This window comes from Pseudochaenichthys georgianus, chromosome 4 (assembly GCF_902827115.2).
Source record: "Pseudochaenichthys georgianus chromosome 4, fPseGeo1.2, whole genome shotgun sequence".
NCBI lineage: Eukaryota > Metazoa > Chordata > Actinopteri > Perciformes > Channichthyidae > Pseudochaenichthys > Pseudochaenichthys georgianus.
In genome coordinates, this window is record NC_047506.1 from 14,860,832 (window position 1) to 14,879,486 (window position 18,655).

An 18,655-nucleotide genomic window follows, 5' to 3' on the forward strand; every position below is an offset into this window, starting at 1 on the left:
TATTCTGGTTTTAAAACAACTTTATTTAGAACAATTCAGTGTACTGATTTCCTAGGATTATTAGTTTGCATTCCAAAAATATAAACAGATAAAAAGAACAACATAACAAAGTATTACACTGCAATATTAATATGAACTGATATTTATAAATAAAAATGATTTATTTTTGTTTAAATGGCCATATTCACTATTGTGGCATATTTTGATAATTTATTTGAACAACCTGGTTTGTGTCAGTTAACTTAATTAGAAGACACTTCTTTAATTCATTTATAAACCGGTTAAGTGAGAGATTCTTCCTTTTCCGTCTAGCCTTCATGAATAATGTGCTATTCTTAACCAATAATTATCACGTTATTGACGATACCATTTACTTCTTCGGAGAAGAGAAACATCTTAATAGTTTTTTTCCTAATATCTATCAAATTCTTCACATTTTGCCAAATGTATAACAAGATTTGATATAAAAAACATCTGTTCACTTCTGGTGATCTCTTTTTTGCTTCTACCAGTGGGTTGGACGTGAACCGGAAGTGACGAATGTGACGAATATTCGTCACATTTTACGTGGCTTAAAAAATAGATTTTAAACTACGTAAAACTACTTTTTATTTTTTTTTAATTGTTCTCAGTCTCAAAAACTTCACAAAATGTTCATACGATAACAGTTTGAGCCGTCGTTGATTTGTAAATACAGGTTTTTAAGAAAATTGAAAGCTAGTTTGACCTCAATACCCAGGATGCATTGCGCTCTTGCCATCTTGTCGAGTGGTTGGGTCAGAAGAGCGGCAGGCAGCAGTTAGCTACCAATTAGCTTAGTTCTCCACTGGCTGTGGTAAAGTGGTTATCTGTCAGCTAGCTGCTACTAGCAGCTGCCAAAAGTGAGCTGTCCACACAGAGAAAGGCGACACTTCACCGACTTTGAGACGTTTTCTCTATCTCTTGCTGGAGTTTATGTTCTTTTTGGACAGACAATGGATTTGTTTACATCATGATGTCGCACATGCTGGTACCGGAGTAGGGAAAACTAGCTAACATCAGCTAACTCTGCTAGTCTACACTTATAGCTGAGAGAGAACACCGGGCCCGCCTCAGACTAAAGTACCGGTGGCAGCTGCTGAACAAGAACTTCAACAAAGGCCTGCTTTCAACTTCGCTGCCGGGACACAGGGCAGGCCGACGCGGTGTCAGAGAGGCCGGGGTAGGAGCAGCAGTCGCCGCGGAAGGTTTCGGGAGTTTCGCAGGGTCTGTCCCCGGTTGTGACACTTTTCTCCGACAAGAGAGAGGAAGAGAAACGTTATGGAAATGTCCTGTGACGGTACGTGTCTGTGTCACATCCCTCAACTGTGAGTTACTTCGCAAGACATTAGTCCAGCACTTTATTTCACCGGGAGCTGACAGACCCGAGACAAATAGTCAACATGTCGAAAATGCCGGCGAAGAAGAAAAGTTGTTTTCAGATCACGAGTGTAACGCAGGCTCAGGTGGCGGCCAGCAGCATCACGGACGATACGGAGAGCCTGGACGATGAGTCCCGCACAGAGGACGTGTCGTCGGAAATATTTGACGTTTGTCGGGCAGACCTTGGGGTGTGTGAGAGGAGCTCTTCAGAGGAAACCTTAAACAGCGTTACGTTAGGGGAGCCTCCGGACGGCCAGACGCCCTCCACAGGTCCTGTCAACGGGGGACTCTGTTATAAAAGTATAGGCACTGGTCGTGTCACCCCACATAATGTAGCAGGAAGTGTGCCTGTGCCTGCTACAACTCAGCCTTTTGTTCCGAGCCCAGCCACCCATCCGCCAGTCACCAGTACAGTGCCTGCTGCCAGTGTGGCTCACACAGCTCCTGGGAACACAACCAGCTGCAGTTCCCGTTTCAGGGTCATTAAACTTGACCATGGCACTGGTGAGCCCTTCAGACGGGGCAGGTGGACATGCACTGAGTTCTATGAGAGAGATTCAGATTCAAATCGGACTGTGGATAGCATAAAGCCAGCTGTGACCCTTGATCACAGTACAGACAGGGACAGTGGGCAAGGGGCCACCTGTAACTCTGTGGTTATTAGCTGTACTTTTTCTGCACAGGCTTTGGAGAACACCTCTGACAGTGGCTACTCTGTTGCCCATCCCGCTCACTCCAACCATTCAGAGCCTCTGCAGCAATTGTACAGCTTGTCTCCTCAGATAGGGAATGGAGCAAGTGCCTTTCACCCCACAGGGTATCCACCTACAGCATCCCAACAGGCCCAGACCTTCCTCTCTAACAGCCTCAATGGTGTGCACCATGGTGGTCCTATTATGCCTCCTGCCATGCAGGCCCAACAGTTTGCCTATTCTACTCCTCTTCCTGGCCACTCATCTGGCCAGCAGGACTATCGTCAGCAGCACTTTGTCTCAAGCACTCAAAACCTTCCCATATCTGCCCTCTCTATGGGGCCTCTAACCAGCCAGGTATCATCGCCTCTAATCCCCCCTGCTGGTGCTGGGGCCCAAGTGCCAGGCGGAGAGGCAGCCTCAGCCCAGGGGCTTCTGATGCAAGCAGGCAATACAGGAAGTGGCCAACAACAGTATGTCAGCCAGACTCAGCCTTCAGGAGGGTTAGGCATTGCCCCTGCACCTTCAGTCCTCACCTCCTCCTACAACAGTGTCCAGAACGCACCTGCCACAGTGCCCAATGCAAACCACAACAACAACCCTCCGGGAGCTCCAAGTCAGGGGCCCAGCACAGGAGGGCTTGTAAAGCCCAAAGAAGTCCACAGAGGAGCAACAAGAGGCCTTCCCTCCATCTTCAGCAACCATGTAGAAGATAGCAGGCAGAAGTCTGACGGACTCCCTCAGCGCAGCGCCATTGTGATGCCAGGGAAAGATGGTGTAATACCTTTCCTCACCAGTGGCTTCAACCTTCCCAATCCTGCTGTCAACAGTCTGTTTGGCATCCACATAACCATGGATGTGGATGAGGACAGGTAAGAAGGCTTAAAACTAAAAATAGGCTTTGTGAAATAAGTCCACTTCCTTTAACCTTTTTGCTCGGCTGTGGACAATGCAATATTATAGCGTTGACATCAGTTTTTCTATGAGTCTCTTAACCTGGAATAGCACTGATAAATAGTTTGAGGTACTAAATGTTTTGCATTCTAATGCAGTATGGTTGTGCTCCACACTGTGGAGGAAGCTTCTCCCTTCATAGGCACACTATAACAGTTTGATTGTACTTAAGGAACAAAACTGTTCTTATAAGTTTATGTTGCCAAGTCTAAAGTTGAAAAGAGAGAATGTGGGGGTTAGACAGGTAGTGAGTGAGCAAATTAAAACTGGCAGAGACAAGAGGAATATAAGACACAAAACATTGGATAGTAACTTGCCTCTTTACACACCCATAGCCCCCTCCCTCTATCATCTATTCAACCATATAGGCTCTTTGGGTTTAGGGGGGCGTTACAAGCATCTGGATAAGTTACAACACAGGCAGTAGCTGTGTTTTGTAGCTGAGAAGGGGATAACTCTCCAAACGTAGGTGGTTGTTTTTATTCTCCTGTCTGTCTAGGAGAGACAGTTGGCACACTTACCCTGGGCTATTATCCCAGCCTCACAACTTAATACTTTGTAAATACAAAGTCTTCCTTTGCTTTCAGTGCTCTCCTATTGTACACACTGCAGCTATTTTTGGGGTCTGTCCAATGGTCTTCACACAGCTTGAGTTGAAGTGTTGCCACTCTTGGCCATTGCAGCAAGAGTAGGATAGGCATTGTTTGAGCCAAGAATTACCTAAATGGGATTGGTACACGCACACGCACACACAGTATTTCCTGTATTTATATTATTCATATCTCCCTCAGACTTTATCAATTTTGCTCTCTTCTCTTTTCAGTGCTTATTATGAATAGTAAAGCCTCAGAAAGGTGTGTGTGTTTATGTGCATTTGGAGGTTGAGGCCAGATTTTTTTGTATTACTTATTTCAGATTTTCCAGAAGCTAATCATTGTTTACTGAGAGAGAGTCAGTATCACACATGTAATGACGCTGTGCAAAGGGCAGAAACATTGTGCATCGTCCCTGATTTAATGAGGAACAGCCAGTGCCCGTTTCCTAGTAATCTCTGTGTGCCAATGTGTGTGTGTGTGCAAGAGGGATGACACCAGTGGCTGTCTGCGTAGCTATGGTGACCCTGGCAGCAGGACCAGGAGGTGGAGAGGACAGACGCACACCTGTTGCAATGATAGTGGGCATGTAAGCCACCTGACAGAGCCAGGCTGAATCAGCAGGACGCTGTGTGCCTGCTGCTCTGAGTCCTTAGGCGCTTTCACACCGGAGTACTTTTACCCGTACTTTTCCCGTTTAGTTCCGTTAGTGCCTGGAATTTTGCATTCACACCAAAAAGAGAACTTGGTTCAGAGAACTTTTACCCCAATTTGTAGTGCCTGCTAGAGAGGTGGGACTATCCTGGGGAGAAAAAAAGTACCCATTTCTATTGGCTGGGCGAATTGCAAACCACGGCCCGTAAAGCTCTGAAAAGTTTTTTTGAACCGCCATTGTATTTGCTGGTATTAGCATTATTATCATTAGCCCCGCGCACCAACGGAGAAAAAATAACTTATGGCAACACAAAAAAAAACATTGGAATGATGAGGAGGTGTCGGTGTTCTGGCGATTTACTCGGAAGGCTTCAGTAGAAGCTGCTGGGAGTCCCAGCAGCTTCTACTAAAGCCAGTCCCCAACTCCGGGGACTTCGGGTGGCAGTATACGCCGTGAAGTTGTTTGCGGCCTGCCAGTAAACCCAAAGCAGAAGAAGAAGTGACGTCAGCGGCTTCATTTGCGTAATCGATCGGCTCTTAGTTCCATGGCGGTACTAAGTGCTGGCACTAAGTGCTGGGCACTAAGTATGGCAAAGTACTTGGTGTGAAAGCGGCTCTTGTTAGGCCGTCCATGTTGACACATCAGATTGGAAATCATAGATACTTAAAACTGCAGACTGGTCTTACAATGCTTTGTTAAATAGGGTCCAAAACTAGAGCAGCTATAATTAAAGTGTTTATTTTACGCCTTTTTAAATCTAATTGAACATCCTTGGTCTAGTCAGTAAATCAGCATAAATGTTTCAGAGCTTATTTTCATTTACTAAAAATGGTTTTCCTCAAAGTGTAGTCCAATTTGCAACACACTTCCTTGTTGATCACTGTGACCCAAACTTTTGTACAATGCATCAGCACAGCAGGCTTGTTCCTATATTAGCTTGTTGGACAATAACGTTATGGACACTATGAAAAAAGGTTTATATTAGGGATGTCCCGATCACCTTTTTTTGCTCCCGATCCGATTCCGATAATCTGATTTTGACAATCTGCCGATACCGATTTTTCCCGATCCGATCTTTATGCAATGCATTAAGAGAAAAAAAAGGTAACAGATAACGGCTGGTCATCCAACGCGATGAATTCAGCTATCTTGGCTGTTATTGTGTTGGCCTTTTCACTGTTCTGGGGCAGTTTCTCTTTCCTTTTAAAAGTCTCTGAAAGTGTTGGTTGTTTCAGTGCCGTTACCTGAGTGGCCGCTGTGTACTCGCCGTGTTGTTGTTGGTGTTTGTTTCTCAGGTAGCGTATTAGATTGGTCGTGTTGAACGTATCTCTGTTCTTTCCACCACGCGGAACCTCTGCCTTGCAAACATTGCATCTGGCTGTTACACTGCCTTCGCTTTCAATTTGATAATACTTCCAAACTCCTGACATTTTCTCTGTCCCGACTCCCGAGTCACCAGCTGAACGTAGCCTCTCGTTAGCTTACTGCTACTATTAGACACTGCGCCCACTCTGTTGCCAGATTTGAGAGAAATAAGCAACCAGGTCTATGAAAACAAGCCCAAAGAAAGCAACACATACATGATGTTGTGTAATTTTAAACCAAAACTAAGTCCTCAGGATGACGTGAACATGGTCATTTTTGTTTTGCAACATTACATTTAAAAAAAATATTTTATAAAAAAAATTTAAAAAAAATCCCGATCCCCGATTTTTTTCTCCCGATCCCCGATTTTTTGAAAATCACGTGATCGGCTCCGATCCCCGATCACGTGATCGGATCGGGACATCTCTAGTTTATATTAAGACCGGATAAGCCCCCACTTTTTAACACGTTTAAATTAGGGCTGTCAAACGATTACAATTTTTAATCAGATTAATCACAGCTTAAAAATTAATTAATCATGATTAATCACCATTCGAACTATGTCCAAAATATGCCATTTATTTATGTATATTGTTGTGGGAATGGAAAGATAAATGAAAGAAGGCGGCCCTGGCGAATAATAATTGATTATTCGACCCCCCCCCCCCCCCCCCCCCCCGCGGGAGAAAAAAAAAAAAACGACGGAAAAAAAAAAAAAAATCAGACAAAAGGAATTCCGTTGTTGTCTTTACTGTAACATGTTTAACAGCACAAACAACAAACAAGCATGTCATCACAACGACGTGGCCTTGAAGTGAAGTTGGTAATGGCCAGCTGTGCTGCGTCTTTCTCTGTAACCTCTTTGGCGTGCTTCGCACTCAAATGCGAACGCATTGTTGAGGTTGAGCTGTGATAGACCAACGTCTTTTCGCAGAGCTTGCATTTAACTTCCTTTGGACTTGTAAGTTCGAAGTAGTTCCACGAGGAGGAACTCTTTTTACCTGCCGCTTTGTTCATCTTTAGTCGCACGAGAGAGGGGGGGCGGGGGTGGGGTCGGTGTGTAGCTGCTGCAGCAGCAGTCTGCTCTGCGCAGGCTTCCTCCAAGTTTACAGTAAAACAAACTGGTGGTGTGACCAATGGCCATTTACAATTATTAATACTATTACTATTATTAGCATATATATATTTATATATATATATTTTGGTTGAAACTAAGCCAGAAAAAAAAAAAAAAACATAAATAATAATAAAAAAAATTTAAATAATAAAAAAAATATATATAAATAAAATCGATTTTTAAAAATAATATTCGATTATGGAGACTGTAACGAATATTCGAATAATCGCTGGCATCCCTAGCGGATATATCCATTTAACATACAGTATCTATGTTTATTATAACATTTTTCTGCGTGTCAAAATGAAAGACAACCCACACACACCTATCAATCATCAAACCGTGGGGTCTTAATTCATTACGTGTTGATTTCTATCAACGGGGGAGTACTTCAGGAAAGTCGACAGAGGGGGGGGGGCGGCTAGTGGAGTACTTCGTGACCACAGAGTGTGAACGTTGTGATCAGCTGTTTTAGCGCAGTTCTCCAGTGAAGGGGGGGGGGGGAAGTCTCCCTCCGCAGCCGGTTGGCGTAGTTTTGGCACAATTCCGTTGTACAGACCGACGTTAACAGCAGCCCTGTCTGTGCGCACGGAGACCGACTCTGTCGTCCGGTGATCGAACCGCCTTCTGCAAAAGCTTCACAAGTACGTCGGTACGCAAATGCGCTTTGTGACACAAGTGACGGTACGCTTTTCTGATTACGCACATAACCTGCGTACCAGTTAGTTATGTGCACCCCTGTACTACAGCAAAAGTATTCTCCGTCGGGGCTTCCTGCAACAACACGACGCCGTTATCTTGATTCTGATTGGCCAGAAGACATTATCAAAGATGTTCTATTGAGAAGTCGATCACTACGTGACAAAAGTTTTCAAAACCGTGGCTACTGAAATCAATCTTACTAACTGCTGTCTGTGCAATTTTGCTTACTTTAACATAATTTTTCATGGTGGGGCTAAGCCATTTCTTATATATATTTATATATATATATATATATATATTTATATATATATTTATATATATATATATATTTATATATATATATATATATATATATATATATAAAAGCATTTATTTTAATTGTGTAGCAGTGAGTTTAACATTTTGGCAGCACTGTTGAGCATTTTGAAAATGTATTTTCATGCCTCTGTGCAAGGCTTAGTCTTTCTATCTTTATAGCCACTGGTGTAAAGTAACTAAGTTCATAAACTCAAGTACTACTTGGGTACAAATTTGAGATACTTGTACACTGCTCCCCGGGCGCCGTTCAAAATGGCAGCCCACTGCTCCTAACACTAGGATGGGTCAAATGCAGAGAAACAATTTCCCCACGGGGATTAATAAAGTATATCAAATCAAATCAAAATCAAATTTATTTAAGTATTTCAATGTTTCTTTTGCTACTTTGTACTTCTAATCCACTACAGTTCAGAGGTACATGGTGTACTTTTACTCCACTACATGTATTAATCCCTTTAGTTACTTCACGGATGTGGATGAATGATGTGAAATATAATCAAGTGTTAAATCAGACTTTAGTTCCACCTGGAGTAAATCCACAAGCTACCCTGCAGTATACACAGTCATTCAAACTAGCTGCACCTTTACCAGCTTTGAGAACACTTTCATGATCAATCATTATAAAACATATCATATATATTATTCTGAAATGGACCAATCTGCACAATGACTACTTTTACTGTCGCTACTTTAATACTTTTACTTGAGGAACATTTTGAATGCAGTACTTTTACTGTAACAGACTATTCCTACACTCTGGTGCTTCTAGTACAAGACCTGAGTACTTCTACTTTTACTGTCGCTACTTTAACTATATTTTGATGATAATACTTTTGTAGTTTTATTTGAGGAACATTTTGATTGCAGGATTGTTCCTACATTCTGGTACTTCTACTTTAACTCAAGTACAAGACCTGGGTACTTCTACTTTTACTCAAGTACAAGATATATACTTATACCACCTCCGTTTATAGCCTATGAAAAAAACTAATAGAAAACGAAGGCTAAAGCTAACGTTAGCAGATAGTGATGCTAGTTTGCTAGTTAAGTTTGCACAACGATAATATTGCGACAGAAAAACTTTTCAGTGCACATCACGCTCTGCCGCTCCGACAGGGAGCTCTGCTCTGAACACCTGAAGGGCCCGTTCTAACAGCTGTTCACCAGCGGTCCAACACAGTGACTCCGGACAACACAGTTAATATTAACGAACGCACCCGTAGGAAATGTAGCTGCTGAAGCTAGACCCTCATTGTGGAGCAGCAGAGCCTTCTTATACATCCATGAGCAGAGCCGACAGGCAGGAAGACTCAAGCACACAGCTCGCGCTTCATTATAATATATAAAAAAAGAACACCATGCGTGTCATGATGGCACATAGCAGCTTGCGCCCCCCCCCCCCCCCATACCCCAAAAATATTTGTATTGCAGATCTACATGAATCACACAAACGACCTATTTTGGATTCAAAACGGCAAATTTCGCCGAAAGGTGACAAGTTTGCATCCCTGATAATTATTGCGCTTTATTTCACACCAGAACCATAACCATAACACAAACTTTTAAACAATGAGAACAATAAACAAAATAAATGACAAGAATTCTTATTAAATAAAATTAAGCATCATCTCAAACAACTTTTTTGTTTTATAAAATATAGTTTTTTTTTATATTTTTATTAACATGTAGGCCTACAGTAATATAAATAATTATTGACAAAATGTATATTGCAGATGTTCGCCACATTGGTAAGTTAGCTAAAAAGATAGCCATATTAGACAGTTATCATTGCCATAAATTGCCTCGTCAAACTACGAAAACGTTCGTTTGTCACAAAATAAATTACACTTAGATTTGAGGGCATGGCTTGAGCATGATGTAATTATGTTATCTATCACATTCGCTAACCTGTCTGTCTTTAAATTCATTAAACAGCTCTGGATGGCGGTCGGCGGGTGCTTAGCCAAGTCTGATGTGTTGGCTCCCTTGGTTTGCAGGGATCTAAAACATGTCTCACAGACAGGCCTCGTGGTGTCAGTAGGCTTGCCCTCACTGTCAGAGATATAGCTCAAATACTTCCAAATTTCGCTTCTGGCGTCTTTTTTGTCAACAAGCCGAGGCGCAGCGGCAGTTGCACTCCCACTTGCAGCCATGCTTCTCGTTTTCTCACATGCTCTGGCAGCTAGCGCGTGGCCGCGTGCACGAGAGAGGGGAGGGACTTAGAACGTGCTTGAGAGGAGCGGGACTGCAGGCACGGCTGCAGTGCACGCAGGGAGTGGAAGCAGAGCGCTGAACACACACGGCTCTTATTAAAACGGCGCTTTTTCACGGGAGTACTTTTCCCCGTCATTATTAAAGTACCGATACTAATGAAACGGAGGAATCGTACCGTTTTTAACGGCAGGGTATCGCGGTACCTTTCAATCAATCAATCAATCAATCAATCAATCAATCAATCAATCAATCAATCAATCAATCAATCAATCAATGTTTATTTATATAGCCCAATATCACAAATGTTACATTTGTCTCAGTGGTCTTCACAGTGTGTACAGAATATCAGTATGACAAGTATCGGTACACCGTGCAACACTAGTGTGGAGTGGTGAGATTACAATGATTTCCCCTCAGCTTGTAATGGTTAGCATCTCTGCTCAGCTCTGCCAATAAACTGATGAAGCTGCCTCTGGGAAAAATGAGTTTCCCTCAATGGGAGCATTTGGCCGTTAACTCAATTATTCCTCACAGGACAGACACACTTCCCCTTCCCTTGTGTTATCTTAATTAAGAGTAATTATTAATTCATCATGTTTACTTTTCTTGGGCTAAAGAACACTTGTATTTAAATTGTACAGTGGCGAGAAATGCAGTCTGAAGTTAATTCCGGCATAAACATTAGCTTTTTATCATAACATTGTATTCAAAGGAGCAAAACAAGCTGTAATCCAAATGGATTTTTCAAAGTGAAAATATGAAATACATCATTGATTAATGTTAATTGTCGAGGATTGATTTGTACGGTGATCAGAACCTCCCTTCAGCCACCATGCCTCCTCATTTTAAAATACCGTCTTACTTTTACTCTTCTATCTGAAAGGGCTAGACGCAGGCACACCCTCCCTTCCTCTCCCTCTCCCACACAAACAGCCTGACACTGTTGGTTGCTGTTTTTCTTAAGGCACGATAGTAATGTTGTGGCAAGGGCATGTCTTGGATGATGAGAAGGTGGTTTGAATGATTATAGTACGTTTGCACCTCAAGGCTTTTTGAAAATGACCCTGCCTCACCTCTGTGCTCACATTCACACTTGAAACCCAGTTTATCCACAGTCCTCTGTGAGCTTCTGAAGAGTATGAAATACAAGCCTGGGTGAAGGTTATTGTTCCTTGTCATCATAGGGATTCAAACCTTTTAACCATCTAGTCCCAAGTGGGGTTTTATAAACTTGAGTTTGTTTCCACTGGAATTAAAGACTGCTGTTTATATCAGCAAACAAAACTATGAACTTGGGCCAACAAAAGGAAAGTAAACTAGCTGCTGTGTTTACAAACCTGCTCAACTTGCCTGATATCCGACATATGATGTCACACTGCAATTGTGGAAACTCAAACACCTACAAGATTAATTTCTCCTCACACACATTGAATGTCACACAACATTGCAATATGATTTGAATCTTTCTGAAAGGTCAGCTGTGAGTCTATATTGGTTGAATTGTGAGCCATCCATCTCCAACTATGGTGACTGCAGAGGCGCCTGCACTTTGAATTAAAAATGGTCGAGTCATCTTGGGAAGAAACACTTGAAGTTTCTCTTTTGTGAAGTTGGACAAGCATAAGTGTTGAATGTTGGGGAGATGAGCAGAGTTGTAATACCCACTTCAGCAGGTGACTTTAAAAACTCTGAAAGCACTTGTTTTGCCTGCTTGAAAGCAAATTGTCAAGTGTTTTTATTGACTAAAGTTAAAACACAAGTTATTTGATTTAAAAAAAGCTAAATGTTGCCAGCTATTTCCCAATGGATTTAGCTAGTAGCACTAGCTCCAAATTGGGATATATATTTTTTAAATCCTCTGGAGCAGAGGGAGGAGCTGTGGATTATTGTTATTGATTAATGCATCAGTGTTTCTAAGGGTCAAAAACACTAAACTCAAAACTTATGAAAAGTGTTTAGTTTATTTAATAAAAGAGAACATGTTCAATGTGAAAAATGAACCTAGATAATATAGATTAGTTGCAATTTGGTGATAAGTATTTCCATCCAACTTTATTTTTAGAAATGTACAAAATGAACATGTGTAAATATACACAGTGTTTCCCATACATCAGTGGTCGCCAACCTCGCGATCGACCGGTCGATCGCGAGTGTGGTGCGGGTAGATCGCGGACCATTTATATATTAAAAAAAAAAAAAAAAGGTAACAAAATAAATAAAAATAATAATGTTTGAAAAACACGTTTTTAGATGTAAACCTATCATCCACCACCCCGTGCCACTTGATTGACGTATATTTGAGACACCTCAATAATATAATACATTAACCGTGCTTTACGTGAACCTCATCATGACACAAGAGAGGACGGCAGGAATGCAATTTCCCGTGTTCAGTGAATGCAACAGAGGCAAGTCACCAGACCAATCGGAGAGTTGCATGGAAATACACGTGTGCTTGTGTCATTCAAGCTCGGCTCTGTGTGTGTGTGGCAATAGCGCATTTAGTGTGATAGAGGGAGAGAGGGGGACCGGTGCTAGCGGGGACCGTCATGTTAGCATCTGGTTAGCTAGCTGCACTAACGGACATAAAGAGCTGTTACCACAACAAGCTGGAGGAGAGTCCTCCCCTGTCAGACTGAGGGGCTCAGGTGAGCTAAAGGACTCTTGAGTGTTTAGAACGGTTTTGTCACAAATTATTCAAAAGATTATTTCCGCGGCACACCTTCATATGATCATTATAGTTATACAAACAATAAGAGAATAAAGGAAAAACAGGTATGAAATACTATATGGTAGGGGTGTAACGGTTCACAAACATTTCGGTTCGGTACGTACCTCGGTTTTTAGGTCACGGTTCGGTTCGGTACGTTTTAGGTACAGCAGAAAAAATTATCACAAAACATAACATATTTTTTTAAAATTATTATTAAACTGTGAATAATGTATTCACTCAAATAAATACAAAATATAATAAAATAAACATTAAGGTGCAGCATTTCGATGAACTGAAATAATCTGTATTTGAACTTTACTGTACTAGTACTCACAAAACATAAACTATTAGACTTGGGTTTTTAATTATTATTAAACTATGAATATTCACTCAAATAAATATATAATAAAATAAACATTAAGGTGCAGCTTTTCGATGAACTAAAATAATCTGTATTTGTACTGTACTAGTACCTAAGCAGCCAGTTTGACATTATGACTTGCTTGTCATTGTATTTTCATGTTTTTTTCAAAGAAGAATTAACTTGTCCACATTGCTTGCCGAAAGGGCAGATCTGCTAGCACTAGCAATGTCTCCTGCTGTGGAGAACACCCTCTCGCTAGGGACAGAGGTAGCAGATACAGCCAGGTAGCGCTTTGCTAACATGGCAACATAAGGATATTTGCCGTTTGTAATAGCTTTGGCTCGGTCTGAAGTTTTTGCGAGTGGTGGAGGCTCAAATGCTAGTGGGAGTTGGGTTTGCTAGGGCTGCATGATTCTTGCTCAAATGTGAATCACGATTTTCCTCCATAAGAATTGAGATCACGATTCTCATAGTTTCAATGAAAATATGTATTGCACTCTTACTCTTAGACGTCACGTGAGTACAATGAATTTAAACAGACAACATTTGTCTCTCTTGTAACAAAAACATAACTTTGTCTTTAGTCTGTAGTTGCTGAATACTGAACAAACATTACTACATTCAAAATGTGGAACCTGGAGCCAACTATTGTGGCTTTAAACAGACACCATCAACATCAAAGTGCTGGACTTAAATCCAAGTCTCAGTTTCTTGTAGCAAAAACATAGAGTAACTAAAATGAATTTGACAGCCAACTACTGTGGCTTTAAACAAAGTGCTTGACTTAAACTCAAGTCTCTCTGGTAACAAAACATACAGTAACTAAAATAAAGATATTGCTGCTGCCTGAGTGCTGAACATAAAAAATATAATTGTAGCAGCTTTATAATAACAAAATGTAAACTTTGCAGTAGCACCTGTCCACAGTGACAGGACACCCAACTACTGTACACCAACAACCTGTTTGTTACAGGGAGGAATGCACTTAAGTTACTCAAAATACCTCCCTGAATATAAAAACAAAACGGTCACAGCTTTAGAATAATAATATAAAAAAAAGCCTAGCCGGCTAGCACCCAGTTCAACTACTGCACTTAAAGGTCCTTGTACTGAAAAAAACATAAACTTAAACAAAGTGCTAGACTCCACTGAGTAGTAATGTCACTGAATCAAAAGGATTAACTTAAATACTGCAGTCAGTACTGAATATAAAAATGGAACAGAACATAAAGTTACAGCTTCAGAATAAATGTAAATAAAGCCTAGCTGCCTAGCTACTAGCACAGTCCATCTACTTTTTTCGGCACAAGCACAACTTCCCTCTCACTCTCGCCAGAGTCACCACCGGGATTTTCATCGGTATTGTTGTCATTGTCCTCGACCTCCTCGTCACTCATTTCTGTGTCACTCATTTCTGTTTTTCCTGTACTACTTGTCGCTCTCGTCACTCTTTGTGAGTGTTGCCAGGTATATACTTATTATAAGCCACATTGGGCTTATCTTTCTGTAAAGTTGCTTGGTAGTAAGTAATAATGGTTGTTGCGGTTGTGAGCTTGTAGACCCGACATATATAGGTTTAAAGTGCTCATGTTCTTTTGCGCTTGTTTTCACCTGGTTGCTTATTCCTTCCGCAAAAACTGGCAACACTAGTGGCTGCAGCGTTAACACTGCATGAGAGGAGGAGAGACAGACAGAACACTACCATTTGGATGCGATCATGGTACTTTAATGTTAAATGTATAGAGTATATTTGCTTTACATCGTTTAAGTATGATTGACATTGCAAGTTGGTATTATTCAGAAGCAAAATAATAAAAAAATGTAAAAAAATCCCAAAAAAAAAAAATCAGCTTGACGTCATAGGATCGCCGTAATTTAGAAATGAGATCGCATAGGTGTCTGAATCGAGATCACGATCTTTTTTCGATTAATCGTGCAGCCCTAGTTTGCACTGCAGTCTTTTGGTACTGGTGATATTCACGTTCGGGTGATGCCTTTTCAAATGATTGTGCAAGTTTGATGTATTGCCAGCCGCGTAACCAATTTTAGTTGAACAAACAGCTTTGGTTCGGTCCACCTGTCTTTGTCCGTCATGCTTGTACGTAACTGCGAAACCAAAATGTTCCCAAACCGGAGACTTCAATAATGCTGGAGGATTTTCGAGCTCAACTTTATCTGCGTTCGCCATTTCGACAGTTCCTCAAATTACTGACTACATTTGAACGCATCCCCCTTGCTCGCTCTGACGCGTTGAACACAATGGGAGAAAATTACTCTGAATGCTGCGACGCAGCACCTGAGATTACTTCCAAGAAGTTGTTCACGTTCTCAATTTTTTACGTTTAATGTTATATTCGTTCGGTACACTTCGGTACACACGTGTTCCGAACCAAAGGGCCCGTACCGAATAATTTCGGTACGTGTACCGTTACACCCCTACTATATGGCAGTAAAACAAGAATACAGTTTAAAAGGGGAGTGATTTGTAAAATATCTATAAAGAAAAAGTAAATCTGTTTACAGTTCTGTTTCATATGGGTGTTGAGAGAGGTATCCATAGATCTCTTCATGTTGCTCTCAAAGTGCACCAGATTGATGCTTTCAACTTCAATATTTAAAAAAAATCTTCCTGGGGGAGCATCCCCTCGGACCCCCCTAGAGGAGGTGAGGTCCGCCCCCCACTCGTAAAAAATTGCACTTTACCCCTGCCTATATGCCGTGAGCTGATTATGGAGCTTTCATTGTAACAGTAATTCAGATGCAATTAGTCTATATAAAAGGCCTCAAATTGGAAGCACTGTCTGGGCCGTCTTTTTCACTCAATTCTGAAATAGGTAGATCTCGCCTTTCACCTAGGCCGAGGTCGGTGATCTTGAATCAAAGAATCAAATTCTGTGGGAAACACTGATACATATATACACTGTATATCATCCATGCCTCCCCATATAGGCGTTTTCGGCATCTTGCCTATCGCAGCTTTGTAAACTGGTGCTGGGGATTATTAGGATGAGGCATCAGAGTGGTCATCCCGTCATGTGTTGTCCGCCGGATACGCCAGGAGTTTCCTGATCTGGCTGGACGAAATCAAATGCAAATCACAAAATATTAGAGAAACTTAGTTGTTTTAGGTTCGTTAGCTTGCCAGCTAGATTAATATGCTAACCTACGTTTGCTAGTTGTTCAGTGTAATATGCCAACCTACTATGAACAACAGCTAGTGGTTCATATTAGGCTAGCAAGAACATGTTTACAATTGCAATCTTATACGGTAGTCTGCTACGTTCGGTCATTCATTGTAGCTGGCATAAAAACAATGTTTTCCCTAGCATGTCTAGCTCTTGGTAGCCTTCTTGTTTAGCTCTTGGTAGCATACACGCTAGGAACTAGTGTTGTCACGATACCAACATTTTGGTTTCGATACCGATTCCAAGTCAAGAATTGCGATTCCGATTCTTTTTCGATACTTTTCTTAAAAAAAGGGAAACACGGAATATCGGCTTTAAAATTAGGAATAACAGATGATTTTAGCAGTCAGAACAACTAAAGCAGCAGTGTTACTAAGAACAGAAACACCAAATAGTCACATCTAATATAAATATATATAAAAGCATTTATTTTAATTGTGTAGCAGTGAGTTTAACATTTTGGCAGCACTGTTGAGCATTTTGAAAATGTATTTTCATGCCTCTGTGCAAGGCTTAGTCTTTCTATCTTTATAGTCACTGGTGTAAAGTAACTAAGTTCATAAACTCAAGTACTACTTGGGTACAATTTTGAGATACTTGTACTTTATTTAAGTATTTCAATGTTTCTTTTGCTACTTTGTACTTCTAATCCACTACAGTTCAGAGGTACATGGTGTACTTTTACTCCACTACATGTATTAGTGATGACTACTTTTACTGTCGCTACTTTAATACTTTTACTTGAGGAACATTTTGAATGCAGTACTTTTACTGTAACAGAGTATTCCTACACTCTGGTGCTTCTAGTACAAGACCTGAGTACTTCTACTTTTACTGTCGCTACTTTAACTATATTTTGATGATAATACTTTTGTACTTTCATTTGAGGAACATTTTGATTGCAGGATTGTTCCTACATTCTGGTACTTCTACTTTTACTCAAGTACAAGATATATACTTATACCACCTCCGTTTATAGCCTATGAAAAAAACTAATAGAAAACGAAGGCTAAAGCTAACGTTAGCAGATAGTGATGCTAGTTTGCTAGTTAAGTTTGCTCAAAGATAATATTGCGACAGAAAAACTTTTCAGTGCACATCACGCCCTGCCGCTTCGACAGGGAGCTCTGCTCTGAACACCTGAACGGCCCGTTCACAGACTTCTGGCGTCTTTTTTGTCAACAAGCCGAGGCGCAGCGGCAGTTGCACTCCCACTTGCAGCCATGCTTCTCGTTTTCTCACATGCTCTGGCAGCTAGCGCGTGGCCGCGTGCACGAGAGAGGGGAGGGACTTAGAACGTGCTTGAGAGGAGCGGGACTGCAGGCACGGCTGCAGTGCAGGGAGTGGAAGCAGAGCGCTGAACACACAGCGCTGAACACACACGGCTCTTATTAAAACGGCGCTTTTTCACGGGAGTACTTTTCCCCGTCATTCTTAAAGTACCGATACTAATGAAACGGAGGAATCGTACCGTTTTTAACGGCAGGGTATCGCGGTACCTTTCAAGTATCGGTACACCGTGCAACACTACTAGGAACGGTAGCTCGGTAGCATACACGTGTGTGAATGCAGACATTCTCCTGCTATGAGATACATGTAAGGCCATCTGCTGACATTGGAGTTGATGTATGGAAATGCTAGCAACTTAGTTAGCCCAGTTAGCACTGTATCAATGGCTTAGCAGCCCGATTAAACAGTCGTGGTAGATACCTTGTTTGTTTTAAACATCATAAATACACAAACAAGAATGAATACGTACAGTTTGTGTACCCGAATCTCCCGCTGGTCCAAACAAAGTAGGAACAGCATCGTCCTTCAGTGTCCTACGCTGTGCATATCCGGCATGAATCGCTGCAATGTTTGTGAAGCTTTGGTCTGTGAAATGCCGCGCACACAGTACAATACCGGCTCGAACATCTGAAGGAACAGTGTTAACAAGAAATGTCAACCACTGACTTTGTCGTGGTTCTGCCCTCGGTAAGGCATACATTGAAGATTTCCCCTCACAAGACAGGAAACAGACCCTCGTTGGCATGACTGGATACAGTTTTGAACTGAACCTGAGCTTCCAACAGTATATATGTTCGGCTGGCAGAGGGTGCGGCCATAGCTCTGGGCGTGGCAACTGGGTATCCCTATGTCATGATGCCCAGGAAGAAAACATGAAATCCCCAACGAGGTGTTTTGGGGAGGTCTTTTCTGTGTTAGAGTTTTACTCCCTACAGGGTGTACTTTGAGGGTTTTTGACTTTGCAGACCGTTTACATGCATAAAAACCTTCATAACACACAAGGGGACGGGTAATAACCAGAAAAGCATGACATGGGACCTTTAAGTTTGCAACGCTGACGTTCTGTCCCTTCAGGCCTCCTTTCAAAACCAC

The 18,655-nt window shown here is 41.5% G+C and overlaps 1 protein-coding gene across 2 annotated transcripts in view; it reads left to right on the forward strand.

The window, feature by feature from the left end:
• The first annotated feature begins 759 nt into the window (after window positions 1-759).
• The window catches only part of tsc22d2 (TSC22 domain family 2), a 65,182-nt gene continuing 47,286 nt past the window's right edge, over window positions 760-18,655 (forward strand). For both annotated transcript variants that reach the window (XM_034080760.2, XM_034080761.2), the window contains exon 1: window positions 760-2,965. In XM_034080760.2, coding sequence (XP_033936651.1) covers window positions 1,422-2,965 — 1,544 coding nt within the window. In that variant the 5' untranslated portion in view covers window positions 760-1,421. The remainder of the gene's footprint in view (window positions 2,966-18,655) is intronic.